This window comes from Anguilla anguilla, chromosome 14 (assembly GCF_013347855.1).
Source record: "Anguilla anguilla isolate fAngAng1 chromosome 14, fAngAng1.pri, whole genome shotgun sequence".
NCBI classification, from domain to species: Eukaryota; Metazoa; Chordata; class Actinopteri; order Anguilliformes; family Anguillidae; genus Anguilla; species Anguilla anguilla.
Genome location: NC_049214.1, coordinates 30,957,209 through 30,984,512, shown reverse-complemented (window position 1 = coordinate 30,984,512; position 27,304 = coordinate 30,957,209). Strand labels below are relative to the sequence as shown.

Here is a 27,304-nt window from a genome sequence, read left to right as displayed (position 1 = left end):
GCGTGAATTCTGCAAGTAGCAGGCAGGAATTGAACTTGAGTCTATCTGGGTGAGAGGCAGCTGTGCTAACCACTGAAATAAAGGTGAAGTCACCAACGCCTGAGTTCAGTTCCTGCTTTGATTCGGCAGGGAACACTGTAGCTCAGTACACAAGCTTCAGTATTCCCTGGCTAGCTTCTCTGCTAACAATGAACTCATCTTTAGTGCACCGGTTAGTGCAGTCGCCTCTCACCCACAAGTTCAGTTCCTGCCTGCTTACTCACAAAGTTTGTTAGCTGGATGTATGTTGTAACAAACTCAAGATCTGTAGCACTGTGTCATGGATCAATAAAGTTAACCAGTTAACACAAAAAATGTGAAATCATCTAAGTCACATTGCTTTTTTTTTTTGGACAATGGTAGGTTATACAAAAAAGTACTAAACAAACAATTTTGAGTAGAAATTAAAAAGATTACTACTTGAATAAACTTAATTCTAATGATTAGTTAGCTTAATATCTCAATGAATATGAACATTAATATTTCTGTAGGTTCAATGTAATTAGGCTTTTAAATATGGAGGAAACCTACATTGGCTGTACTTAAACTTAACTGTTATGCTGACAATGATAGGCTCACGGCATTTAATCAATACCCCAAGTATAAATAACTGAAAAACCTCACTGCAAATTGTTACCTTAATTCTTTTGAGTAGAGGCAGTGAATTAGTGAACTAGCTGGCTGGTAACAGTATCTATTTATCTAATCTAGCATCAAGTTCTCCCCAATAAACTCAAATCTCCCTGGATTACTTTTTTTTACTAACCTAGCAATCCGCTTTATCTATTTTTCAAAGCAACCTTTATTTGCTGTTTATTCTTCAATGACATGCTGTGACAAGGACACACATTTATTTGTTACATTTATGCTGGCTAATCTACATGTTGCACAGACATGTCTAACATAGACTGCGGCTGCGCTGTGACACCTTTCTTCCCGGAAGTGTGGAAAACAAGTGTTTCTGGTGTCAGGGTCACAATGAACCCAGTTTTCGGCAGGCTAACTAGGCTAGGGGCAGTTAATCGGCACAGAAACATAAGCATGGCGGCAGCACTCCGAGGTAGCCTCGTTACATTAGCAAAGGTGAGCTGCTCCTTACTAGGCTGATGCGGTGCACATATCATTCGTGATTTCATGAGAGAAGTAACCTAGTAACGGTAACACAGGGTTTCTGCCAGCGTGATATCTTTGGTCTTGTGTTGTTTCTGTCAGCGTGATATCTTTGGTCTCGTGTTGTTGCTGGTCCGCTAGTTTAGCTAGTCCGCTAGCTAACGTCAGTCCTAGCTTGGTAGCTTTCCCGACATTGGAATTGTCTAAATTGCTATATGGATAACATATTACCTAATCCACCTTATTTCCACCTGTTAAATTCCACAAATATTTTCTGACAAAGAAAACTGATTGAATGACATTAATTTTTTCCTAATTTTGATCATTGTTATCTTCGCTACGATAGACAGTCAAGGTTGGTAGCCGGTTTGACTCAGTGATGACTGACAAGTCGTGAGATATGGTCATTTAAGAAGTGTCTTGTGTTTCATACGTGTGACATTTGAGAAACGAGGCCAGTGTTTCTGAAGGTGATGGATTGTCAGTATATGGAACGCAGTGACGACCTAAACTTCCACAAACCCTGTCCCAGTACATTTCACGTCTGACCTGTAACGCTATGGCAGTGAGAAAAATCATGGGCTTGACAGCCTGTATAGTTACGTTTTTGTTTATCACATGCATTCTCTGACTTATTCCAAATTACTGGACTTCACCATTTAAAAGCACATACGTTTTGAGGATGGTATTAGCTGTCTTTAATCTTAACGGTTGTAAAAAATATATATATATATAATAATTAGTGGATGGAATGCATATTGCACAATCTCAAAGAAAAATCTGCCTAAACTAGCCCCCAAGGTGTAGGCCTCACTTGATTGGTTCCTGACAGCCAAAACTCTGGCCATATGAGCTCAAGCAGAAGAAATTATTGAGCAAATGGTGACTGAATTGTGGATTGCATCCATGTGTACAGTGCAGACCCGGGTCAAATACGTGTTTGCTTTGGATTCAAACACTTTTCTACGCCTTACTGATCTTGTCTGGTGTATTGGAACCAATAAAATTCTCTCAAAAAGTGCAAATCCCACCTTCTGGTCATACTGGCCGGCTCAATTACACCAGGCAAGATCAATAGAGCACAGTGACATTATATTGTTTAATAAAACCTCTAGGTCAAGACACACTCCTGTATTTAGAAATGCACTAAAGCATTATGCCGTCTCTCTGTTTTTTTTTTCAGGGCCTTAACGGCCCCTGGCTGCATCATCTGGGCTCCAGGTCCCTCAGTGTGGGGGCCTGCCTGAGGGCCCCAGAGGCCCCCCCGGCCCGTGCCGACAGCACCTTCAGGGTCACCATGGTGCCTGGCGACGGGGTGGGACCAGAGCTCATGACGGCTGTGAAGGAAGTCTTCAAGGTGACAAGCCTGATGAATTAGGCTCTGCCAGTGCCTCTCTGATCAGTCTTATGGGTGTTAGCTTAGCTGTGTCCAGAAGCGCTCCATACCATTAGTATTGTGATGTCTCTGGCCCTCTACAAGAATGAACGCTTTGTTTTTGTTTTTTGTAGGCATTTTTTTCTTGAGCTATTGTAGCTTTCTGGGCTACAATTTCTGGGGTCCAGGTTTGTTTCTGTGTATTTAGCTGTTTTTTTTTCAGAGAGACAAGCTGCTTCCTCGGTTTGCCGCAGGTACTATAGAACCACAAGATGCTCAGCTGGCTCACAAATTCATGAAGGGGTGTGGTCAAGTTCATTACTGTGACAACGAATGTTCTTCTGCCCTGTGACATTGCATCAGGGTTCTGGAACCTCCAGTAGTGAAGAATATGAGTGGGGGCTTGATGCATGATGAAAATATGGTGCAGAGCGTATGGAATCAGTGAGACCACTTTGAGGCTGTCATTCTTCTTTAAATCCGCCCCATTTAACCCCGCCCCTAACCCCTCCCCCTCGCCCCTCCCTCCTCCAGGCAGGTGACGTGCCGGTGGAGTTCGAGGAGTTCCACCTGAGTGAGGTACAGAACATGGCCAGCGAGGAGAAGCTGGACCAGGTGCTGGCCTCCATGAAGACCAACAGGGTGGCCATGAAAGGTGTGGAGAGAGAGGAGAAAGGAGGGTTTGAACAAGTGAATTACTTGATTTATTTACGAAAAACAAAAGCCTATATACATATATGCATGCACACAGACATACACATATAAATAAAATCCCAGAGGTTACTGTACTCTTCTTTGGCCAATGGGGTACATATGTATTATGTTATAGGCTATGTAAACCTCACCCAGTAAGGATGGTCCTGTTTCAGTGGCCTGGCTGTGATCACTTAGTCTGTGCTTGGTAAGTACGTGTCTCTGCTTTTTAATCTTCTCTGCTGTTATTAATTTTATCCCCGCCCCCCCTTGTCCGTTTGTGCACAGGGAAGATCCACACCCCGATGGAGTACAAGGGAGAGCTGGCCTCCTACGAGATGAGACTGAGGTGAGGGCCTCTCTCTGTCACACAGGGACCCGGATCTTGTGTAGTACAGAGTGCTTCATCCTTTATCCCTGTAAGCCATGAGATCACAAGTATGTGATCAGAATGTTCTTAACTGAATGTTCTAATGCTGATCTCGCTGCTGGCGAATGAAAGCAGTGGAGTTCTAGAACGCTGACCTCCTCCTCAAAAGGGTTAAGCAGATTCCTTTGATCTGGCCAGAGCTCTGGCCGGGCCTAATTGAATTACTTGCCTTATTGAATCTATTGATTTGGTTAGGATTTGCCCTTGTCCTTATCTTGATCTTGTGTGCATATATAAACAGATTTTTTCAAACATTTTGGACTGTGTGCACATATATAGTGTGTATGTAGAGTGCCACCTGCTGCTCAGTAAAGTAACGACAGGATTCTCACATTCAATGAAAGACTTGGTGCCATTTTTCTTGAAGCTTGTCTTACTATAATTTCACAATAAGTATAATATTCGAAAATCCTGCTGGTGGTTGTGTTCCCAGGAGGAAGCTGGACCTGTTTGCCAACGTGGTCCATGTGAACAGCCTGCCCGGTTACAGCACTCGCCACAACAACCTGGACCTGGTCATCATACGCGAGCAGACCGAAGGGGAGTACAGCTCCCTGGAGCATGAGGTAAACCAGCCTGTGCATTGCGTGACCAAAATACAGCGCCCAACTTGACAAAAATACAGGGTACTGCTGGATCAAAATATAGGGCACTATACAGGTTTGGTAAAAACAAAAGATAGATTTTTCTGTTTAATCACCAAATGCAATAATACATATTAGTATTAGTAATAATAATAAACAGTTCCTTCCTGTGACAGTCTCCCTTCCTTTGTTTCACGCTGTCCATCTCTCAAGAGTGTGAAGGGCGTCATCGAGTGCTTGAAGATCATCACCCGCGAGAAGTCCCGCCGCATCGCCAAGTTCGCCTTCGACTACGCCACCAAGAAGGGGCGGAGCAAGGTCACCGCCGTGCACAAGGCCAACATTATGTGAGCGCTGCCAACGTTGTGTGAGCCCAGCGTTGGTCATGTGACCGACTAGATATTTTCTGATCAGAGCATTCAGGAAAGCATTTCAGCGTTTAATCAAAGCAGTCTGTCTGTCTGATATGGCCCCGTTTCACATGCAGTTTGTGGTTAATAACCCCGATCCAGCTCCAACTCTATAGCTACTCTCTTACCTTCTTACCTGAGCATAACCAAGCTGCCAACCCCCTGCCTGACTTCCTCCCCCCCCCCCCCACATCTCATTTTCCCCCGTACAGGAAGCTGGCCGACGGGCTGTTTCTGCAGAGCTGTGCCGAGGTAGCGGAACTGTACCCCAAGATCAAATACGAGACCATAATCATCGACAACTGCTGCATGCAGGTACCCTGAAGGTCGCACATCTGTCCTTGAAAGTCGCACATTTCTCCCTGAAGGTTGTACATTTGTCCCTGAAAGTCGTACATTTGTCCCTGAAAGTCATACATTTGTCTCTGAAAGTCGTACATTTGTCTGAAACGCACTGAAGAGCCGCTCGCGGTGTGAATGTGATGCGAGCCCTGAGAGAGCCGCTCTCCCGCCCCTCTCTCCCAGCTGGTGCAGAACCCCTACCAGTTTGACGTGCTGGTGATGCCCAACCTGTACGGCAACATCATCGACAACCTGGCCGCCGGGCTGGTGGGCGGGGCCGGCGTGGTGCCCGGGGAGAGCTACAGCGCTGAGTACGCCGTGTTCGAGACCGTGAGTTTCCCCCTCCCCTCCGCGCTGTGTGTGTGTGTGCGTGTGCGGGAGAGTGTGTGAGGCGCACTCTGTGTGTGTGTGTGTGTGTGTGAATGTGTCAAAGTATGTGTGTGTAAATGCACCTGTGTGGTGCGTCTTTACATGTCAGAAGAGGCTGAAATGCTCTTTGTGTCTGAAGGGCTACGGTATATTTTGAGTTGGGTACATGTGCTTAGGGTATACTGTATGTAGGGTTGGGTATATGTGCTTAGGGTATATGTGGTTAGGGTTGGGTATATGTGATTAGGATATAATTAGTGTTGGGTATATGTGGTTAGGGTATATTTAGGGTTGGGTATATGTGGTTAGGGTATGTGTAGGGTATATATGGGGTTGGGTATATGTGGTTATGGTATATGTCATTAGGGTTGGGTAACGGGTACATGTGGTTATGGTTGGGTACATGTGGTTAGGGTATATGTAGGGTATATGTGGTTATATTTGGGTATAGGTATATGTGGTTAGGGGATATGTAGGGTTGGGTATATGTGGTAAGGGTATATGTAGGGTTGGGTATATATGGTTAGGGTATATGTAGGTTATATGTAGGATTGGCTATATGTGGTTAGGGTATATGTAGGGTATATGTGGTTAGAGTTGGGTATAGGTATATGTGGTTAGGGGATATGTGGGGTTGGGTATATGTGGTTAGGGTATATGTAGGTTATATGTAGGGTTGGGTATATGTGGTTAGGGTATATGTGGGGTTGGGTATATGTGGTTAGGGTATATGTGGGGTTGGGTATATGTGGTTAGGGTATATGTGGGGTTGGGTATATGTGGTTAGGGGATATGTGGGTTATATGTGGTTAGGGTATATATAGGTTATATGTGGGGTTGGGTATATGTGGGTAGGGTATATGTGGGGTTGGGTATATGTGGGGTTGGGTATATGTGGTTAGGGTATATGTGGGGTTGGGTATATGTGGTTAGGGGATATGTGGGGTTGGGTATATGTGGTTAGGGTATATGTGGGGTTGGGTATATGTGGTTAGGGTATATGTGGGGTTGGGTATATGTGGTTGGGGTATATGTGGGGTTGGGTATATGTGGTTAGGGTATATGTGGGGTTGGGTATATGTGGTTAGGGTATATGTGGGGTTGGGTATATGTGGTTAGGGTATATGTGGGGTTGGGTATATGTGGTTAGGGTATATGTGGGGTTGGGTATATGTGGTTAGGGTATATGTGGGGTTGGGTATATGTGGTTAGGGTATATGTGGGGTTGGGTATATGTGGTTAGGGTATATGTGGGGTTGGGTATATGTGGTTAGGGTATATGTGGGGTTGGGTATATATGGTTAGGGTATATGTGGGGTATTTTTGGGGTTGGGTATATGTGGGTAGGGGATATGTGGGTTATATGTGGTTAGGGTATATGTAGGTTATATGTAGGGTTGGGTATATGTGGTTAGGGTATATGTGGGGTTGGGTATATGTGGGTAGGGTATATGTGGTTAGGGTATATGTGGGGTTGGGTATATGTGGGTAGGGGATATGTGGGTTATATGTGGTTAGGGTATATGTGGTTAGGGTATATGTGGGGTTGGGTATATGTGTTTAGGGTATATGTGGTAAGGGTATATGTGGGGTTGGGTATATGTGGGTAGGGGATATGTGGGTTATATGTGGTTAGGGTATATGTGGGGTTGGGTATATGTGGTTAGGGTATATGTGGGGTTGGGTATATGTGGTTAGGGTATATGTGGGGTTGGGTATATGTGGTTAGGGTATATGTGGGGTTGGGTATATGTGGGTAGGGGATATGTGGGTTATATGTGGTTAGGGTATATGTGGGGTTGGGTATATGTGTTTAGGGTATATGTGGGGTTGGGTATATGTGGTTAGGGTATATGTGGGGTTGGGTATATGTGGTTAGGGTATAAGAGGCTCTAATGCTCTGTTTCTCAGGGCGCGCGGCACCCCTTCGCTCAGGCTGTCGGCCGGAACATCGCCAACCCCACCGCCATGCTGCTGAGCGCCGCCAACATGCTCAGACACCTCAAGTGAGTATCCTAGCAACCCTGCACCCTCTCACACCAATACATATCATACACACCATACACATCACATACATCATACACACCATACACCCACACACACCATACACATCATACATACCATACACACCTTACACACCATACACGCACACATACCATACACATCATACATACCATACACACCATACACGCACACATACCATACACACCATACACATCATACAAACCATACACACCATACACGCACACATACCATACACACCATACACATCATACAAACCATACACACCTTACACACCATACACGCACACATACCATACACACCATACACATCATACAAACCATACACACCTTACACACCATACACGCACACATACCATACACACCATACACATCATACAAACCATACACACCTTACACACCATACACGCACACATACTATACACACCATACACATCATACATACCATACACACCATACACACCTTACACACCATACACGCACACATACCATACACATCATACAAACCATACACACATCATCTCAGCAACTCTGCTCCCTTCCTCACACACACACAGACCATACATGCACTGTCCTCACCAGAAAAAAAGTCTCTTTATAAAATTTTCCGCATAGTTCTTGGATCATTCATGTAAATAATTCTAAAATTTGGTATTTGTGTTTTAGTCTTTAACCCAGATTTGACCCTTAAATTCCCAGAAATTCTTGGAAAGCATAACCCAAACTTCAGAGTTATTCATATGAGTGGTTAAGGAATGTGAATAAATAGACTAGAGTGATATGAACTGCAAAATGTTGATTTGGTGTGTATTTCATTGTAATTTGGGTGTTAGGGTTGTGTTTGTATGGGCCCTAATGCTGTGATTCTCTGTTGCAGTCTGGAGTATCATTCCAACATGGTGTCTGAAGCTGTCAAGAGGGTGATCAAGCAGGGCAAGGTAGGTCTGTCTGTATGTCTGTCTGCCTGCCTGCCTGCTTGTCTGTCTGTCTGTCTGTCGTTCTCTGTCTGTCTGTGACAGCTGTGTCTGTGTTCTCCTAACCACTGAATCCTCTGTGTGTGTGAGTGCTTGTGTGTGTGTGTGTATGTGTGTGCGTGCATGTGTGCGCACGTGTGCGTGCATGGGTGTGTGTGTGTGTGTGCGTGTGCTCAGGTTGTGTGCTTGCTGTTGTAAAGCCTCAGCTCTGTGTTTTACTCTGAAAGAAGTGCGAAACAGAAGAGACTCAGAGCAGCCCCTGCGTGGAGTCTGCCGATCGCATTACCGCCCTCAGTAGGGCCGAGGAAGCTTGGGTAAAAAGCGGAATATACACACAAACGCGGAACGCCACAGAATTGTGAGATGTTTTTTTTTTGTGAATTCGGCGCTGTTTGAGCATTAGGGACACTGCGTATGTCTGAGCGTGCCCAGACGAGCCCGTGCTCCACCCTCCTCCGATGTGAAATGGGAGTTTGTAGAGGCTTTATTAGCGCTATGTGAAGAGTCCAACATCCCGTTAGAGTGTACGTGTGTACGTGTGTACGTGTGTACGTGTGTTTACGTGTGTGTATGTGTGTGTACGTGTGTGTACGTGTGTGTACGTGTGTACGTGTGTACATGTGTGTACGTGTGTGTACGTGTGTGTGTACGTGTGTACATGTGTGTACGTGTGTACGTGTGTGTACGTGTGTACGTGTGTACGTGTGTGTACGTGTGTGTACGTGTGTACGTGTGTACGTGTGTGTACGTGTGTACGTGTGTGTACGCGTGTGTACGTGTGTGCGTGTGTACGTGTGTGTACGTGTGTGTACGCGTGTGTACGTGTGTGTACGCGTGTGTACGTGTGTGTACGTGTGTACGTGTGTGTACGTGTGTGTGCGTGTGTGTGCGTGTGTACGTGTGTGTACGTGTGTACGTGTGTACGTGTGTACGTGTGTGTACGTGTGTGTACGTGTGTGTATGTGTGTGTACGTGTGTGTACGTGTGTACATGTGTGTGTACGTGTGTACGTGTGTGTACGCGTGTGTATGTGTGTACATGTGTGTATGTGTGTACGTGTGTGTACGTGTGTACGTGTGTGTACATGTGTGTACATGTGTGTACGCGTGTGTACGCGTGTGTACGCGTGTGTACGTGTGTGTACGTGTGTACGTGTGTGTACGTGTGTGTACGTGTGTGTACGTGTGTGTATGTGTGTGTATGTGTGTGTACGTGTGTGTACGTGTGTACGTGTGTACGTGTATACGTGTGTACATGTGTGTACGTGTGTGTATGTGTGTACGTGTGTACGTGTATACGTGTGTGTATGTGTGTACGTGTGTGTATGTGTGTATGTGTGTGCGTGTGTACGTGTGTATGTGTGTACGTGTGTGTACGTGTGTGTACGTATGTGTGTACGTGTGTGTACGTGTGCGTACGTGTGTACGTGTGTGTACGTGTGTACGTGTGTGTACGTGTGTACGTGTGTGTATGTGTGTATGTGTGTATGTGTGTGTACGTGTCTGCATCTCTAAAGGGTCTCACTGTAATGGTATTTCTCGCCGTTGCTTGCGTCCGGAGCGTGTGAACGTCTCTGAAAGACGGCTGCAGTTTGCCTTCTGGCAGTGATCCGCCTCCATTAGTCATGTCTGAAGTGGTCCTCCCTCCTCTCCCCCCTGTATGTCTGCGTCCCCTCTCCCCCCCCCCGTGTATGTGTGTCCCAGGTGCGGACAAGGGACCTGGGGGGGTACTGCACCACAGGGGATTTTGTGCGTGCCGTCATTGAGAACCTGCGGCCCGTATACTGAAGAACCCCCCCCCCAAACTCTGGAAACCCCTCCCCTCCTGCCAGGACCTAAATCCCGACTCTTAACCCCCTTCAATGCACGCACACACACACACACACACATGCATGCACACACACATACTCGCGCACGCACACACACACACATACACACACACATGCATGCACACACACATACTCGTGCACGCACTCGTACAAACATGTGCACGCACACACACAAGTACACACAAATGTGTGTGCACACACACACCTGCATGCACACACTTGCGCACGCACACACACACATGCACGCACACACATACTCATGCACGCACACGTACAAACATGCGCATACACACAAGCACACACAAGTACACACAAATGTGCGTGCACACACACACACACACACACCTGCCTGCTCTCTCCCTGCATCCAAGTATTTCTGTCTCCTCTGTGCTCTGTTTCTCTCCCTTAATTTTCCTCAGTTCAGGAAAGTCCCCAAATTGGCATAGTTCTCTCTTCATTTCCCTCTCTCCTCTGAGCTAAACCTGCTTCTCCTCTCTGTCCGTCCGTTTCTGGGGCAAACATTCCACTTAACGTTTCTAAGGCTGGCTTTCTGACCCCTCCCGCTGGCGTGTTTTGGGGGGCTTTTTTTTTACCTAGCGCGACTGCGCCTGGGTCGAACGTCTTCATTTTGGCCTCGCGTCTCCGTGACGGTGACCTCTGACCTCGCCGCGCCGCCGTTTACGTTTCCCGCTGCAGCACCTTCGCCATCACGGGCTTCTGGTTTTTAAGTGACGCACGCGGGAGGTGTTCAGCGGCTACACAGACACTCAAACGGACCACAAGGGCTTCATTTCAGAATGGACAGTGTGCAGGTGCGGTTGGCCAGGGTCTGAGCGCATGCATGAAATGCTGTAGATCTACTCGAGGGTGCCTTCCTGCAGCTGCCATATCCTCACATGCTGAAAAGCAGGACTCTTGTACAAATGGAAATGCACGGCTGGAGTTTTTGGACGGTGGTTTTTAGGGTCTGCTGCTCTTACGGAAACCCTGTTAGCCCTTCAGACCGTGTCAGACGTTACAGTGCAGAAAATGGCAAAACTGGTGGGAAAACTTCCGGTGAGGAAAAGTGATGGAAAAGTATGCTGTCTGTAGGGCTGTATCCTACCTGTAGAGCCCTACCTGTAGAGCAGAGTCCTATCTGTAGAGTTCTACCTGTAGAGCAGAGTCCTATCTGTAGAGTTCTACCTGTAGAGCAGAGTCTTATCTGTAGAGTTCTACCTGTAGAGCAGAGTCCTATCTGTAGAGTTCTACCTGTAGAGCAGAGTCCTATCTGTAGAGTTCTACCTGTAGAGCAGAGTCCTATCTGTAGAGTTCTACCTGTAGAGCAGAGTCCTATCTGTAGAGTTCTACCTGTAGAGCAGAGTCTTATCTGTAGAGTTCTACCTGTAGAGCACAGTCCTATCTGTAGAGTTCTACCTGTAGAGCAGAGTCCTATCTGTAGAGTTCTACCTGTAGAGCAGAGTCTTATCTGTAGAGTTCTACCTGTAGAGCAGAGTCCTATCTGTAGAGTTCTACCTGTAGAGCAGAGTCTTATCTGTAGGGCCAATTTCTATCCAGTGCCTTCCAAACCCGCACACCTCACTGCACACCTATTTTTCACCAAAATCCGATTCCACTTTGCAGAGAATGGTTTTTAAAGTATTAAGCAGTCCAGGAGAAACAACATGCACAACTTAATAGCAGGTTTTTTTTGTATTAATAACTGTAATTTTGTGGGATTTTCACTAGTCAGGCGGGGCAGTCTGTGTCTAGCCGGACCACTCATCAGTGGCCAGCACACGGGGCTCCAGAGAGCCCCACCCTGGCAGTGAAAGCAGAGGGGTTTATCTCTGAGGCACATTTAACAGTCTTCACTGAAACCGCTGCTCACTGTCACCAACCCTGCTCGGAGAGGGGTGGTGGCATAAGGGCCTATCAGACGGGAGCACTGCCAGCCCCCTTAATACGGTGGCCTGGCTTCACTAAAGGGGCGGTCTATTATAAATTACTGCAGTTCTTAAATCAATGAGTAACACATGAGAGAGAGTGTAACTATTCACACGTGATGTAACCTGTAAAACTGTAAACTAAACGTTTGTCTGTGTCAGGCTTGCATTTTTTGGTTTCTGTATGCCTTACAGTTTTTTCTTTTGCTTTTCATTTCATTATTTTATTTTATTTTTTAATTTTTTGAATGCTTACTGAATTTGGTTATTAGCGGTTGAAAAATATAATAATCTAAACTGTTCATTTCCTGATGATGTAAAACCTATCAAAACAAATATTGAACAGTCCAGCTCATGCTAGCATGTCATTATGACATGCTCAGAGTGAATGTAATTATGACATGCTCAGAGTGAATGTCATTATGACATGCTCAGAGTGAATGTCATTATGACATGCTCAGAGTGAATGTCATTATGACATGCTCAGAGTGAATGTCATTATGACATGCTCAGAGTGAATGTCATTATGACATGCTCAGAGTGAATGTAATTATGACATGCTCAGAGTGAATGTCATTATGACATGCTCAGAGTGAATGTCATTATGACATGCTCAGAGTGAATGTCATTATGACATGCTCAGAGTGAATGTAATTATGACATGCTCAGAGTGAATGTGATTATGACATGCTCAGAGTGAATGTCATTATGACATGCTCAGAGTGAATGTAATTATGACATGCTCAGAGTGAATGTGATTATGACATGCTCAGAGTGAATGTCATTATGGTTCTGGAATGCGGTATCCACAAGCAGGATGCTGATTGACGGACAGTTTTCACGTTGTGCCGAACTGTTACTTAAGTCCCTCATATGTACTTTATCTTCCCCTGGAGAAGCCCAAGTTCGTTGGAGTTTGTACTTATGCACACCCCGGAACGATCCAGAAGCTTCCAGAAGGAATGTCAGGCCCAGGTTCTGGAGCATTCCTGAATTCAGATCATCTGAATATCTGAAATGCTGTATCCATGTTGCTTTAATTTGCTGTTTAATTTGATGCAGGCCATACTTGTATGTGTACAGTATTCATGTAGGCAGGAGAAGGTTGAGCATTTCTGTGAGAGAACAGCAGCTAATCGAAGGTGGAGTGACCCAATGCTGACAGTCTTATGGCTTTCCTGTAGATTTGGGCTGATTTCCCAGTTGCTGTTGTGAGTCTGATTCATTTTGTACTGTCTCTCCAAACACGTTAAATTAAAGAGAAGTGTGAAACAGGACGGACGACAGACTCTTTCTGGTTTGTGGGGGAGTGAAGAAAGGTTGGTGGGGGGGGTGGGGGGTGGGGGGGTGGGGGGGCTGTTTGCAGTGGGCGTAATTTTTTGTGAGTGTGCGCGTGAGCGTGAGAGCGACAGTGTGCGCGTGAGTGAGTCTGTGTCTGTGTGTGTGAGTTTGTGTGTGTGTGTATGTGAGTGTGTGTGAGAGAGAGTGTGTGTTTGTGTGAGTGTGTGTATGCGCGCGCACGTGCGGGCGTGTGTGTTTGTGTGAGTGTGTGTGTGTGTGTGTGAGAGAGTGAGTGTGTGAGAGAGTGAGTGAGAGTGAGTGAGTGAGTGTGTGTGTGAGTAAGTGTGTGTGTGAGTGAGTGTGTTTGTGTGTGTGTGTGTGTGTGTGTGTGAGAGAGTGAGTGTGTGAGTGAGTGAGTGTGAGAGAGTGTGAGTGAGAGTGAGTGTGTGAGTGAGTGTGTTTGTGTGTGTGAGTGAGTGTGTGAGTGAGTGTGAGTGTGCGGGCGTGTGTGTTTGTGTGAGTGTGTGTGTGTGTGAGAGAGTGAGTTTGTGTGAGTGTGTGTGTGTGCGCGCGCGTGCGTTTGTGTGAGTATGTGTGTGTGTGTGTGTGTGTGTGAGAGAGTGAGTGTGTGAGAGAGTGAGAGTGAGAGTGAGTGAGTGAGTGTGTGTGTGAGTAAGTGTGTGTGTGAGTGAGTGTGTTTGTGTACGTGTGTGAGAATGTAGCAGGTGTGCTGCTCTGTAACGCTCCCCCCTCCCCCCTCTGTCCTGGGCAGGTGCGTACAGCAGACCTGGGCGGCTACGCGACCAGCGACGAGTTCACCCGCGCCGTCATCAGCAACCTGACCGTCTGACCGCAACGCTCGCCCCGCTGCCACGCCCCCCCCCCCAGACCAGACACGCCCACTGGCCACGCACACACACCCAAGCCTCAGCACACGCACTCCAGCGTGACCACACACACACACACCCCCAAACTTCAACACACACACTCCACTGTGACCACGCACACACACAGACACACACCGCTGCAGTATCCAACAGGTCATTTCAGCTGTGTTATCTCAGGCTTGCATTTTAGCTCCAGTCGTCTGGATGGTATATCTGTCTCCAGACGACTGCTGCCTTTTTAAAAGCTTTTAAATATTTAAATGCAGTGGTTAAAGTACTCTTGCCACTGGAGACTGGAGAAATTATGGTGATGTCTTTAGATCTGTGGCATGGCCCCTTCTTCATTCATTGCTAATGAATTCCTTCATTGAGAAATCCAATGTTTTTTTTCTTTTTTTTTTCTTAAGGAAATGCATTTTGGCTGGGTAGCAGACTGGGTTGCTTTCCCATATGTTTGGGGAGCTGACTGAGGCAGCTGGTAGTTTAGCGGTTATAAGGCACAACATTTTGCATTACATGCAGGGACCATAATGCTGTAAAGGCAGTGGTGTGTGGACTGACATGGACATAGACCAATAACCTTTTTGGACCTTTTGGGCTGCCGTATATGATGAAACAACCTGTTTAATCTGGATTTGAATTTAATCAGCCACTAAAAAACGCTTTAAACTGTTTCAAAAACCTTACAGTGGGAACATGTTTAAAATGTTACATTTGCAAGTTAATGTGTTGATCCCATTTGAAAGGCATTGATGTACGGTTAATAGTTTGCAATAGATGGATGAATTTCCATCCTTAAAGTAAGTTTGCTGTGTATGTTGTTGTGCTTTAGGTCTTTGGGCAGTGTCAAATCCCCCTTCAGCCTTGCTTTTGTGTGGGGTAGTCGCTGAACTCTTTAACGATTAATGTTTTAGTGACAGGACCTCCTTTCAATGCAATATCCTTAAAAGACGTACGAGTCTATATTTATTCTTATTTATTCTACCGCTGAATTATCTGTTGTTGGTCTGTGTCTTCGTGAAACGGAAATAAAATGTTTCAAATTACTGAGTGTCAAAGCATGATTTCTCTGCCCGCCTGCTGACTAGCCCTGCTGGATCGTTTAGCTGAAATTCAGCTCTACCAGTGTGCAAAGAGCCCAGTTTCACAATTGGCCAGGGAAATTAACTTCCTGTTTGTAGAGGTGACCAATCGATGTGCTTGTGACTCTACCACCCCCCATTCACTTGTATTTTCTTGTACTAATGTCCCGTTCTTGTATTTAATGCATTTTGAATTTGAATTAATTTTCCATTTTGAATAGCGGTTGCAGAATTTAGCACTTTATTTAGAACAGAAAAGAAAAGCTGAGCACAGAGGGAATCTCTTCAGTCTCCCCAGAAGCAGGGTTTGCCCCATAGTTGACGTGAGAAGCAGGGTTTGCCCCATAGTTGACGTGAGAAGTAGGGTTTGCCCCATAGTTGACGTGAGAAGTAGGGTTTGCCCCATAGTTGACGTGAGAAGCATAGGCTCTTGAATGACACTGCAGTGGGTATTGTCTTTTTCAAAAGCTCTGTCTCATGGGCAAATGCTGCCTACACTCCTTTTAGTCATAATGTGTGGGAACAGGTTAATCGTTTGAAACATGTCATGCATTGAGCTGGAGTCAGTTGTACAGTGTGTTGTTGTGTGGCTCAGTAGCTAGCTAGCAGGACCACAGGTTAACATAAAACCCGTCATTTATGATTAAAAACATAAATGACGATATAATAGATTTTTTTTTTTTAATTAGAGGCTATGGGGGATGGTGCATTTGGTTGGAAAAACCAACATGAGAATGCAGATCGTCGCAGGTGGCACTTTGTGAAGATAGGGCCATTGCCAAATGGATTTTTGGAAACGCTGTCCCACCTTCTCTGAGAAACATCCAGCTGGGTTTCTTGTACTTGGCATGACCGAAGGCCAGCCGAATCTTGAAAAGGAGGGAATCGAGGCCATGCCCACGACAGAAGGCATCCACCAGGTGAGCGAGGAGAAGAGGCCCATTGTATGCTTCATCTGGGTCTGCGGGAACTGAAGAGAGCAGCCTGTTAACAAGCAGAGCTTCACTGCGGTCCTGCAACAGGTGAGACTGAATTGGGGATTGCGGTCAGTTTTTTAATTGAAATAATTAATACATGTAATTTATTTGTTGGTACATTTTAAAAATAGATTAATCTTGATCTGAATGGGGTGAGATTAATTTACTATATAGTCAAAATTTTCACAGACATATATAAACATGCACACACACTCACACTCTACATGTTGGCCTACACAGGACAGTATGTCGATGGTACATGTTGAGTTGGAGAGTGTATTGTAGCCACGCATTCAAAGAACAAAATACAAGACCGCCGTGTTGTCGGAAAGATACAAACAAATGTATTTTACTTGTAACATACTTGTCTAATGAAACCTGAAGTAATCCAGAAAGCAATCAGATTACACCTTTAGATTGTACTGTACGTACCTTTTAAGGGGCAGCATGGTGGCAAGAAGGTCCTGGGTTTAAATCCGGTCGTGGCCTTTCTGTGTGTAGTTTGCATGTTCTCCCCGTGTCTGCGTGGGTTACCTCCGGGTACTCCAGTTCTGCATGGGTTTCCTCTGGATACTCCGGATTTCCTCCCACAGTCCAACCACATGCAGGTAGGCTAATTGGAGACTCAAAATTGCCCTTAAAGTGTGTGAGTGAATGGTGTGTGAGCCTGTTGCCTGTCGGCCTGGATAGGCTCCAGCACCCCCCGCGACCCTCTCCAGGATGAGCAGTTTTAGATAATGGATGGGTGGATATAAATAGACATTTCAAACGGAGCTAATGATGATCAGTGGCTAATGTGGCGTGATATATGACATATTGTCCCCTGCCAGTGAGAGCTATGACTCCCCGACTGTTCCTGTGGCTCCTGGCTCTGGGACAGATGGGCGCGGTCCTGTCCTGCCGGGTGGGCACCCTGGAGGAATGCCAGAAAGCGTCTTTCGTTCCCGGGCACAACCTGGCGGGAGAGGGCTTCGATATGGTGAAGCTTCAGCACAAAGGCGCCTACGTGATCGACCTGCAGACCTTCCTGGACCCTAGCGACTCGTGCACGCTCTGTGAGAACACCCTGCATGGCGACCAGCTTCAGAAACTGCCACTGTCCATCCTGGACTGGCGCTCCTTCACCAGCTGCCGACAGGAGCTGTCCAGCGCTCTGCTGAACACCGTCACTTCCGTGGCCGACAGCGCCACCGACCTCATCGAGAACGACTGGACCGTGGGGCTGGGCCTCGGGGACACGGTGGATCTGACCGTGGGCGGCAGCCACTCCAACGCGGTTGAGTTCGCCACCGCCGCCTCCACGATGGACAAATCCGTCTTCACTTCTCACCAGCTCAGCTGTGGCCACTACAGGTGAGTCAAACCCCTGAAATAAGATTCGGCTAAAAGGTTAGCGGAACCACTTTCTGGCTGATTGATATCACTCTTTCATATCGCTGTGGAGGAATTGTAGCCTAATCTTCTTTGCAGAACTGCTTTAATTTTTTTCATTTTCAGTTTTCAAGCATGAACTGCTCGTTTCAGATCTTGCCACATCGTCTCTATTGGGTTCAGGCCAGGACCTTGACTAGGCCACTCCAAAAACTAAGATTTCGTTTCTTTTCATCCATTCAGATGTGGACTTGCTTTTGTGTCTTGGATAATTGTCTTGCTGCATAACCCAATTACGCTTTAGCTTCACCTCACAGACAGATGACTGGGTGTTCTCCTTAAGAATTTTCTGGTACAGAGCAGAATTCATGGTTCCTTCAAAAATGTCAAGTCGCCCAGGTCCTGAGGCAGTTAGTTAGTTTCTTTCTTAGTTTCTTTCATTTCTAGAATTGTTAGTAGCCTATATTTTCGTTTTTGGTTATTTTCTTTTGTTTGATACTGCCCGGTGTTTCCCCTCCTGTTTGTTCTTTGTATACACAAATAATTGTGTAAATAAAATGAATCATTAATAGTCATTCATTTTGTTACACCCCTGTACCCCTAGACGATCTTGGGGATATAACAATGTGGTGTGGTATGGTTGAATCCTCCTAATTTTGTACAGGGGGATCTGCAGGACCATGATGTTGCTGTGATGTGCTTCTTAAAGTCCAGCTGGTCCACCCCCAGGTTCTTTGCAAAGTGACAGGCAGCCACTGTGGTACCATCAACAGTATTGGAGAGCTTTCATAGTTGGGAGATCTTGTGAGGGAAGATGAGCATATCTGTCTTGTTGAGGTTTAGTTTCAGGTGATGCCTGGCCATTCATGTTGAGATGTCAGCAAGGCAGGCTGATATTCTCTCATTAACTTCTGTGGCAGAGGGAGGGAAAAAGAGGAAGAGCTGTGTATCATCAACTTAGCAGTGACAAGAGAAGCCATGTGTAATAATGACTGAGCTAAGAGATTTAGTGTAAATGGAGAACAGCAGAGGCTCCAGTACAGATGAGGTGCAGAGACAGACAGGACCTATCTGCAAGATAGGAAGCAGATCAAGAGAGGGCAGTCCCAGAAATGCCCATCTCAGCAAAAGTGGTTGACCACGTCGAATGCTGCAGACAGGACTAGGAGGATCAGGACAGAGGGGAGGGATGGGACTCTTGCAGTGGCAGGTGCCTCCATCACAGCCAGGAGGGCAGTCTCTGTTGAGTGCCCAGTTTGAAAGCCAGACTGGTGAGGGTTAAGCATGTTGTTCTGATGGAGAAAAGAGTATAGTTGTTTAAGCGCTGCTCGTTCAAGAGTTTTTGACAGAAAAGCTAAAAGTGATACAGGTCAATAGTTTTTGATATCAGAGGGGTGTAGAGTAGGATTTTTAAGGATGGGGTAACGTGAGCCATCTTAAAGTCAGAGGGAACATAACCCTAGGCAAGAAAGGCATTAATGATAAAGGACAGATTTTTGGAAACATGGAGCCATAACATTGGATGAGTCTTTGTGTTGCTGCAGAGTCATAATCTGTTACTCTCTGCAATATGCTCCAATACGACATTACATTTGGACCCAATAGTTGCATCGCTAGTGAATCCGATAGCACACACTGAAAAGTATATTTGAAAGCAAACGTTATATCCCAATTTTCTTATTCTTTTTTTCTGCCTTTGAGCATGTTTCCAGTTTCAGTCCCCCATTTTTAATCAGTCTCATCACTTATCACTTCTATCATTCTAATCACTCTTTTATTTTCTGACTTGTAGCTACCGTGTCTCCGGGAACCCGCCTCTCAGCTCCGAGTTCCGGGAGCAGGTGCGCTCTCTCCCGCAGGATTACGACCCAAACACCCAACACCTGTACCAGAGATTCATCAGCACCTACGGAACCCACTACATCCAGCAGGTGCAACTGGGCGGCCGTCTGAAGAGGCTCACCTCCATCCGCACCTGTCTGGCCTCCGTCAACAACCACTCGGCCACCAAGGTGAAGGACTGCCTGAACACGGGCCTCTCTGTGGGGCTGGGCTTTCTGGAACCTTCCGTTACGACCAGCCAGTGCAGATCTCTGCTGGAGAACCACGACAGCCAGACGGGATCCCAGCTGTCCTATCTGAACCACATCACCGAGGTGCTCGGGGGCGAAAAGTGGCTGGGAGAGGTGTCCCTGTTCAAGAACGACTCCGTCGGGTTCCGACGCTGGCTGACCAGCCTCAAGGACGCCCCGGACATCGTGTCGTATTCCCTGGTCCCCCTCCACGAGCTGGTTCCCGACCCTGTCGTCGGGGGGAACGTGAAGACTGCGGTCAACCAGTACCTGAGGGAGAACGCCATTGCGAAGGACAAGGCACCTCAGCAGTGTTTCGGGCAGCCCAATCTCTCCTCCGACTGCTGCCCCCTGCAGCCAATGAGGGGCCGGCTCCAGGTGACGGTGATCAAAGCCTGGGGGTTGGACGGGGACCCTGTGGGGAGCACGGACCCCTACGTGAAGTTCTGGTACTGGCACCACTTCCAACAGACCCACTGGATCAAATCAGAAGACAACCCCCACTGGAACTCTGTCTACGACCTGGGCCATGTGGAAGCCTTCCACGAGCTGACGCTGGAGGTGTGGGACAAGGACGTGACGTACGACGATCTCCTGGGCACCTGCCGCACGCGACTCCAGGAGGGGACCCACACCATAAGCTGTGGCCTGACCAAGGGAGGCTTCTCCTACTCCTACACCCTCACCTGCGACCCACAGCTCAGCGGCTACCAGTGCGCCAAGTACAAGCCTGCCCCCCAGTGACAGATCAGGAGATTACAGGCTAAATCCGATCTGGTAGCAAAAAGATCAGAAAATTGTCCTTCCACTATAATTAATGAACAGTTGATTACCTCTTGATTATGTGGCGCTTCAGGTCTACTAATGAAAAGTACTAATGCACAAGCTCAAACGATCCAGAAACCTCCAGAATGAATGTTAGGGAGAGGTTCTGGAGCATCCCAGAATTCAAGTATTCATGTAGGCAGGAGAAGGTTGAGCATCTCTGTGAGAGAACTCCTGGTAGTAGAAGCTGGAGTGACTCGATGCTGACAGTTTTACGGTTTCCATGTAGATTTGGGCTGATTTCCCAGTTGCTGTTGTGAATCTGATTCATTCTGTACTGCCTCTCCAAACGCATGTTAAATTAAAGAGAAGGGCCAAAAAGGACAGTTTCTTGTTTGTGGGGGGTGAAGAACGTGTGTGTGTGTGGGGGGGGGGTGTTTACAGAGGGCAATTTTTTTAAAGGAGATTATTTGATTTTTAAAACCTGTTTTATTTGCAAATTGTTCACACACAGAAATTACAGAACTTACAGAGCGAAACAGACCAAACAACAAAAAATAAACCCAAACAACCATTGCAGGCCGAGAGAGAAAAGAGACAGAGAGAGAAGGACAGAGAGAACCGATCATCTTCAGTTTTCTCATATACACACAGTCATACTGCATCAACAAAAGTCAAAAGGTCAAGAACCAAGGCAAAGTCTTGCCTCCTCATCAACATAACAGCACCTCGTTGCTCAAAATGTGGTTTGTTTTCCACAAGTGTGTAATAGAACTTTACCAGAAGCCTTCCTGCTATCAGACCACACAAAATGCCTTCTGCCTCCATTGATCCTGCCCCACGTCTTTTGTTTGTTCTACACTTCCAAGTACCTACTGTAGTTAAGCCTATCCAAAAAATAAAATTTAGTAGACATACTCTCCTCTTTTCTAATATTGTATACTTTGGCCCACCCAGGAAAGAGCCATGCCTAGCCCTGAACATCAGCACCTCACTATCCCTAGCATGTCCTCTTGCCTATTGCACTCTTTCTACCTCCCCACAGAATAAGCAGCTCTCCCCTGCAGTTGGCTCAATAGATCTATAGAAGATAATAGGTCTTCCTGGGTTGCAATATGAATGAACCTGATGGATCAGTTTTGCTAAGATTCTTTCAGACTGCTCGCCAAAATCTTTGAGAGCACCATATAGTCACTTGACAGGAGAGCAGCAGGCCTCCAGTTTGTAACTGAAGCCAAATCCCCTTTATTTGGCAAAAGAGAGAGAGCTGCTCACTGAAAAGAGACTGGTAGTGACCCCTCCTGAAGACACTCCAGCATCACTTCCTGTAAATCAGTTCCTAGTGGACCCCAGAAGCGCTTATATAAATCCATAGACAGCGCATCAATGCCTGGGGACCAGACAGAAAAAAACAGTGTGGTGTGTGTGTGAGCGCATACGTGCACGTGTGTGTGTGTGTGTGTGTGTGTATATGGTGTGTGCATGTGTGTGTGTGTGTGTGTATGTATGTATGTGTGTATGTCTGTGCATGTTTGTGTGCTCTTGTATGTATAGTGTGTGTGTACGTGTGCACAGAAACCTCAACACACTCTCCACTATGACCAGGCACACACACCAAAACCTCAACACACACTCCAATGTGACCACACACACACTCCCAAACCTCAACACACACTTTCTACCATGACTGTGCACACACACCCAAACCTCAACACACTCTCCTCTGTGACCATGCACACACTCCCAAACCTCAACACACACTCTCCACTATGACCACGCACACACACCCAAACCTCAACACACACTCCAATGTGACCACACACACACTCCCAAACCTCAACACACACTTTCTACCATGACTGTGCACACACACCCAAACCTCAACACTCTCCTCTGTGACCATGCACACACTCCCAAACCTCAACACACACTCTCCACTATGACCACGCACACACACCCAAACCTCAACACACACTCCAATGTGACCACACACACACTCCCAAACCTCAACACACATTCGCCAGTGTGACCATGCACACACACCCAAACCTCAACACAACACTGTCCACTGTGACCACACACAAATACTCCCAAAGGTCAACACACACTCTCCAAAGACCATGCACACACACACCCCTGCAGTATCCAACAGGTAATTTCAGCTGTGTTACATTTCCAACTTAATGTGTTCATTCCTTTTCAAAGGTATTATAGTGCGGTCAAATGGGCCTACACTCTTTTTAGTCATAATGTGTGAGAACAGGTTAATCGTTTCAAACATGTTATGTTATGTTATGTTATGTAATTGAGCTGGAGTCAGTTGTACAGTATGTTGTTGTGTGAGTCAGTAGCTAGCAGGACTACAAGTTAACATAAAACCCACCATTTATGATTAAAACATAAATGACGATATATTGGGAAAAAAATGAGAGGGTATGAGGGATGGTGTATTTGCTTTGAAAAACCAACATGAGTATGCAGATTCAAGCAGGTGGCATGTTGTGGCTCCACATTGTGAAGATATCGTTCTGTTTTTGGATACTCTGTCCTAACTTCTCTGAGAAAAATGCAGCTGGGCTTCACATACCTGACTGGGCTGAAGGCCAGCCCAATCTTGAAAAGGAGGGAATCGAGGCCGTTTCCACGACAGAAGGCATCCACCAGGGGAGCGAGGAGAAGAGGCCCATTTTAAGCTTCATCTGGGTCTGCGGGAACTGAAGAGAGCAGCCTGTTAACACACAGAGTTTCACTGCGGGCTCCTGCAACAGGTGAGATGAGATTATTGTATAGGCCTAAATTTACACATACATATATAAATGTCCATACACACACACACACACACTAACCACATGTACAGCTACACAGGAAGATGAGCAGGAGAGTGTGTATTGTAGCCACACATTCAAAGAACAAAAAATAAAAAAAACTGCAGTGTTGTCAGAAACATACAAACTAATGTATTTTACAAAAAAAAACATGTACTGTTATAAACTTGTCTAATGAAACTTTAAGTAATCCAAAAAGCAATCAGATTACACATTTTGATTATACATATTAAACAGACTACATAACACCGAATTATACTCTAGGCTAATGCTGATTGGTGCCTAATATGGCATCACAGGGTTTCATATCGTCCAAATATGAAACCAATGTGCTTTTTAACCCTGCATGACGGTGGCGGTTTAAAAACAGTGATGTCCTGTTCTTCCATTCCTCCCCTGTTGCCAGTGAGAGCCATGACTCCCCGACTCTTCCTGTGGCTCCTGGCTCTGGGACAGATGGGCGCGGTCCTGTCCTGCCGGGTGGGCACCCTGGAGGAATGCCAGAAAGCGTCTTTTGTCCCCGGGCATAACCTGGCGGGAGAGGGCTTCGACATCGTGAAGCTTCAGCACAAAGGAGCCTACGTGATCGACCTGCAGACCTTCCTGGACCCTAGCGACTCGTGCACGCTCTGCGAGAACACCCTGCACCGTGACGAGCTTCAGAAACTTCCGCTGTCCGTCCTGGACTGGCGCTCCTTCACCAGCTGCCGACAGGAGCTGTCCAGCGCTCTGCTGAACACCGTCACTTCCGTGGCCGACAGCGCCACGGACCTCATCGAGAACGACTGGACCGTGGGGCTGGACCTCGGGGACCTGGCGGATCTGACCGTCGGCGGTAGCCACTCTAACGCGGTTGAGTTCGCCACCGCCGCCTACACGATGGACAAATCCGTCTTCACTTCTCACCAGCTCAGCTGTAGCCACTACAGGTGAGTCAAACCCCTGAAACAAAATTTAGCTAAAACATTAGCGGAACCACTTACTGGCTGATTCCAACGTGTTCTTTTTACCCTTTCGCCAGTTACCATAAATCGTTATTGCAAGTTTTGCCTTTATTTTTAATCACCCCCAATCCACAAGCAATAACTTTAAAAAAAAAAAAAAAACTAGGCTACTTTTTAAATAAGTGCGTATTACACGTATACCTCCTAAAAATGTGTTTGAAAAAAACAGGAGAGCACACGCTTTTTCGTTAGCATTTGCAACCCACGGACTACACAATCAAGTGGCCTGTGTTAATTCAACTCTAACAGTGTTAATTCAACATATAACAGATAACATTTGGTCCCACTCTAGAGCTGAATGAACACAGGACATGGTAATGTTGTAAGAGCAGTCCTTATTAAGAGTGATGCAGCTTGCCTTCCCATGGTGCATCACTTAAACAAATAATACGTTGAAAGGACAAGTAATCTGCACTTGCAGCCTACCCAAAAAGCAAGTTATAGCATTCTTAGTCAAAATACTTTTACTATTTATAACAAATTTAATGTATGTCCATAACTGTGCAGGATGAAACCCTGTGAACAGTTTCATGTCAAATTGTGTATTTTCACTGTATTGAAACATTTTTACTATAAAAATAAAGCTGAAATGGAGACCAGAGACATTTTAAACCAGACATGGAAAATTTTGCCAGAAGCTGACTAAAAAAGTATCTTTTCAGAATGTTTTCTTTAACTTTAAGTGTTTAGTTGAAATTGAATTTGACTTGCTCATTAGTCATAATCATATACACCATAAAATACCAAAAACTATATATATTTTGTCATCGACATGATTTTTTATTTATTTTTGGAAACATGGAGCAATATCATTGGATGGGTTTGTTGGGTTACTGAGGAGTCATAATCGGGTGCTGTCGATAATATGTGCTCACATGACATCACACTTGGACCCAATAATTGCATTGCCAGGGTAACGGACAACACACACTGAAAACTATATCGGAAAGCAAAAGATATATCACTATTTTACTTATTCTTTTTCTTCTGTCTTACAGCTACCTTGTTTCCAGTAATCCACCTCTTTTATCACTTGTTTATCACTTCTATTATTCTTATCACTCTTTTATTTTCTCTGATTTGTAGCTACCGCGTCTCTGGGAACCCGCCTCTCAGCTCTGAGTTCCGAGCGCAGGTGCGCTCTCTCCCGCAGGAGTACAACCCAAGCACCCGACACCTGTACCAGAGATTCATCAGCACTTACGGAACCCACTACATCCAGCAGGTGGAACTGGGCGGCCGTCTGAAGAGGCTCACCTCCATCCGCACCTGTCTGGCCTCTGTCAACAACCACTCGGCCACCAAGGTGAAGGACTGCCTGAACACGGGCCTCTCTGTGGGGCTGGGCTTTCTGGAACCTTCCGCCACGACCAGCCAGTGCAGATCTCTGCTGGAGAACCAGGACAGCCAGACGGGATCCCAGCTGTCCTACCTGAACCACATCACCGAGGTGCTCGGGGGCGACAAGTGGCTGGGAGAGGTGTCCCTGTTCAAGAACGACTCCATGGCATTCCGACGCTGGCTGACCAGCCTCAAGGACGCCCCGGACATCGTGTCGTATTCCCTGTTCCCCCTTCACGAGCTGGTTCCCGACCCCGTCGTCGGGGGAAACGTGAAGACCGCGGTCAACCAGTACCTGAGGGAGAACGCCATTGCGAAGGACGAGGCGCCTCAGCAGTGTTTCGGGCAGCCCAATCTCTCCTCCGACTGCTGCCCCCTGCAGCCAATGAGGGGCCGGCTCCGGGTCACGGTGATCAAAGCCTGGGGGTTGGACGGGGACCCCGTGGGGAGCACGGACCCCTACGTGAAGTTCTGGTACGGGCGCCACTTCCAACAGACCCACTGGATCAAATCAGAAGACAACCCCCGCTGGAACTCGGCCTATGACCTGGGCCATGTGGAGGCCTTCCACGAGCTGAAGCTGGAGGTGTGGGACAAGGACGTGAAGTACGACGACCACCTGGGCACCTGCCGCACGCGACTCCAGGAGGGGACCCACACCGTGAGCTGCGCCCTGAGCAAGGGAGGCTTCTCCTACTCCTACACCCTCACCTGCGACTCACAGCTCAGCGGCTACCAGTGCGCCAAGTACAGGCCTGCCCCCCAGTGACCGATCAGGGCATTACAGGCCAGGTCCCATTCATTTTAATGCTACCCGGCTAGCTAGCGAAAATATCAGAATATTGTCCTTCCAGTATAATCAATGAGCAATTAATTGATTATGTGGAGCTTCAGGTCTATGAATGAAAAGGACCTCATCCTCCAGAGTAATTAAACATGCATGTCTCACCCGCCAATCTGCTGCAATGAATATTTCAAAATAGTCAGGACTTATTGCTGGGCTATCTTTGATTAATGAAGTTGTCTTTGATTACTCATCACAGATGATGTCGTACAGCAAAATTCACAGTGATCTGACGATTCTCTCTCCCAGTGATTTCCTGTTTATCAATCAACTTAATAAACAAAGTGTATACTTTCTTTGTCTTATTGTGTCACTATACCTTATTGCTGGGAAGAATTTTACTAATGTAATTTCTGCTTGGATTGCTCTATGGGAACTCCAAGAGTAGTAGGTGCAGTTTCACATCATTTTGATCTTAAAATATTTATTAAATGTCATTTTGTTTGTATTTACACAACATTTCCAACAAGCAGTGTAACATTTAAACAACACGTACAATTTTTTAATTAAAAAAAAATGAAAACAACTCAAATTAAACAATTTCTATGTTGCAAATTAATTTAACCTAGATAAAATTGACTCAAGCCAATGTGTTTCTTGCCAAAAAAACAAGAAACAAGAAAGACCGTAATATAAAGAGAAGAACATACAGAATGTCTGTGGGAAAATAGATGTTATCCTTTAAGCAACTATTTCCTGCTTATTTGTCACTTGCTGTTGAACGGATTTCAGTCGTCCGCTTTTCCAGAGAAACA

General features: G+C 46.3%; 2 protein-coding genes across 5 annotated transcripts; both read left to right on the top strand.

Moving 5' to 3' along the window:
- Window positions 1–982: 982 nt before the first annotated feature.
- Window positions 983–15,314, top strand: idh3b (isocitrate dehydrogenase (NAD(+)) 3 non-catalytic subunit beta). Of its 2 annotated transcripts, none has more exons than XM_035392413.1 (11): window positions 983–1,122; window positions 2,333–2,506; window positions 3,059–3,179; window positions 3,506–3,566; window positions 4,081–4,213; window positions 4,445–4,578; window positions 4,854–4,956; window positions 5,167–5,313; window positions 7,264–7,358; window positions 8,251–8,311; window positions 14,154–15,314. In XM_035392413.1, the coding sequence occupies exons 1-11, from the start codon at window positions 1,018–1,020 to the stop codon at window positions 14,229–14,231; spliced, it is 1,212 nt and encodes a 403-aa protein (XP_035248304.1). In that variant the 5' UTR covers window positions 983–1,017; the 3' UTR covers window positions 14,232–15,314. The 2 variants fall into 2 exon arrangements, with proteins under 2 accessions (XP_035248304.1, XP_035248303.1); XM_035392412.1 differs by lacking the exon at window positions 14,154–15,314 and adding an exon at window positions 10,051–10,250.
- A 716-nt stretch (window positions 15,315–16,030) lies between these two features.
- On the top strand, window positions 16,031–26,845 carry LOC118213436 (perforin-1-like). Of its 3 annotated transcripts, none has more exons than XM_035392411.1 (3): window positions 16,031–16,372; window positions 23,767–24,289; window positions 25,451–26,845. In XM_035392411.1, the coding sequence occupies exons 2-3, from the start codon at window positions 23,775–23,777 to the stop codon at window positions 26,472–26,474; spliced, it is 1,539 nt and encodes a 512-aa protein (XP_035248302.1). In that variant the 5' UTR covers window positions 16,031–16,372; window positions 23,767–23,774; the 3' UTR covers window positions 26,475–26,845. The 3 variants fall into 3 exon arrangements, with proteins under 3 accessions (XP_035248302.1, XP_035248300.1, XP_035248301.1); XM_035392409.1 differs by lacking the exons at window positions 23,767–24,289; window positions 25,451–26,845 and adding exons at window positions 17,158–17,680; window positions 19,491–20,919 and having other exon boundaries at window positions 16,238–16,372; XM_035392410.1 differs by lacking the exon at window positions 16,031–16,372 and adding an exon at window positions 23,130–23,303.
- Window positions 26,846–27,304: the final 459 nt, after the last annotated feature.

Coding starts and splice junctions, on each gene's coding strand:
- LOC118213436 (XM_035392411.1), top strand. CDS start 23,775: ATGACTCCCCGACTCTTCCTGTGGCTCCTGGCTCTGGGACAGATGGGC. Junction 24,290..25,450: donor CTCAGCTGTAGCCACTACAG/GTGAGTCAAACC, acceptor TCTGATTTGTAG/CTACCGCGTCTCTGGGAACC.
- idh3b (XM_035392412.1), top strand. CDS start 1,018: ATGAACCCAGTTTTCGGCAGGCTAACTAGGCTAGGGGCAGTTAATCGG. Junction 2,507..3,058: donor CTGTGAAGGAAGTCTTCAAG/GTGACAAGCCTG, acceptor TCCCTCCTCCAG/GCAGGTGACGTGCCGGTGGA. Junction 5,314..7,263: donor AGTACGCCGTGTTCGAGACC/GTGAGTTTCCCC, acceptor TCTGTTTCTCAG/GGCGCGCGGCACCCCTTCGC.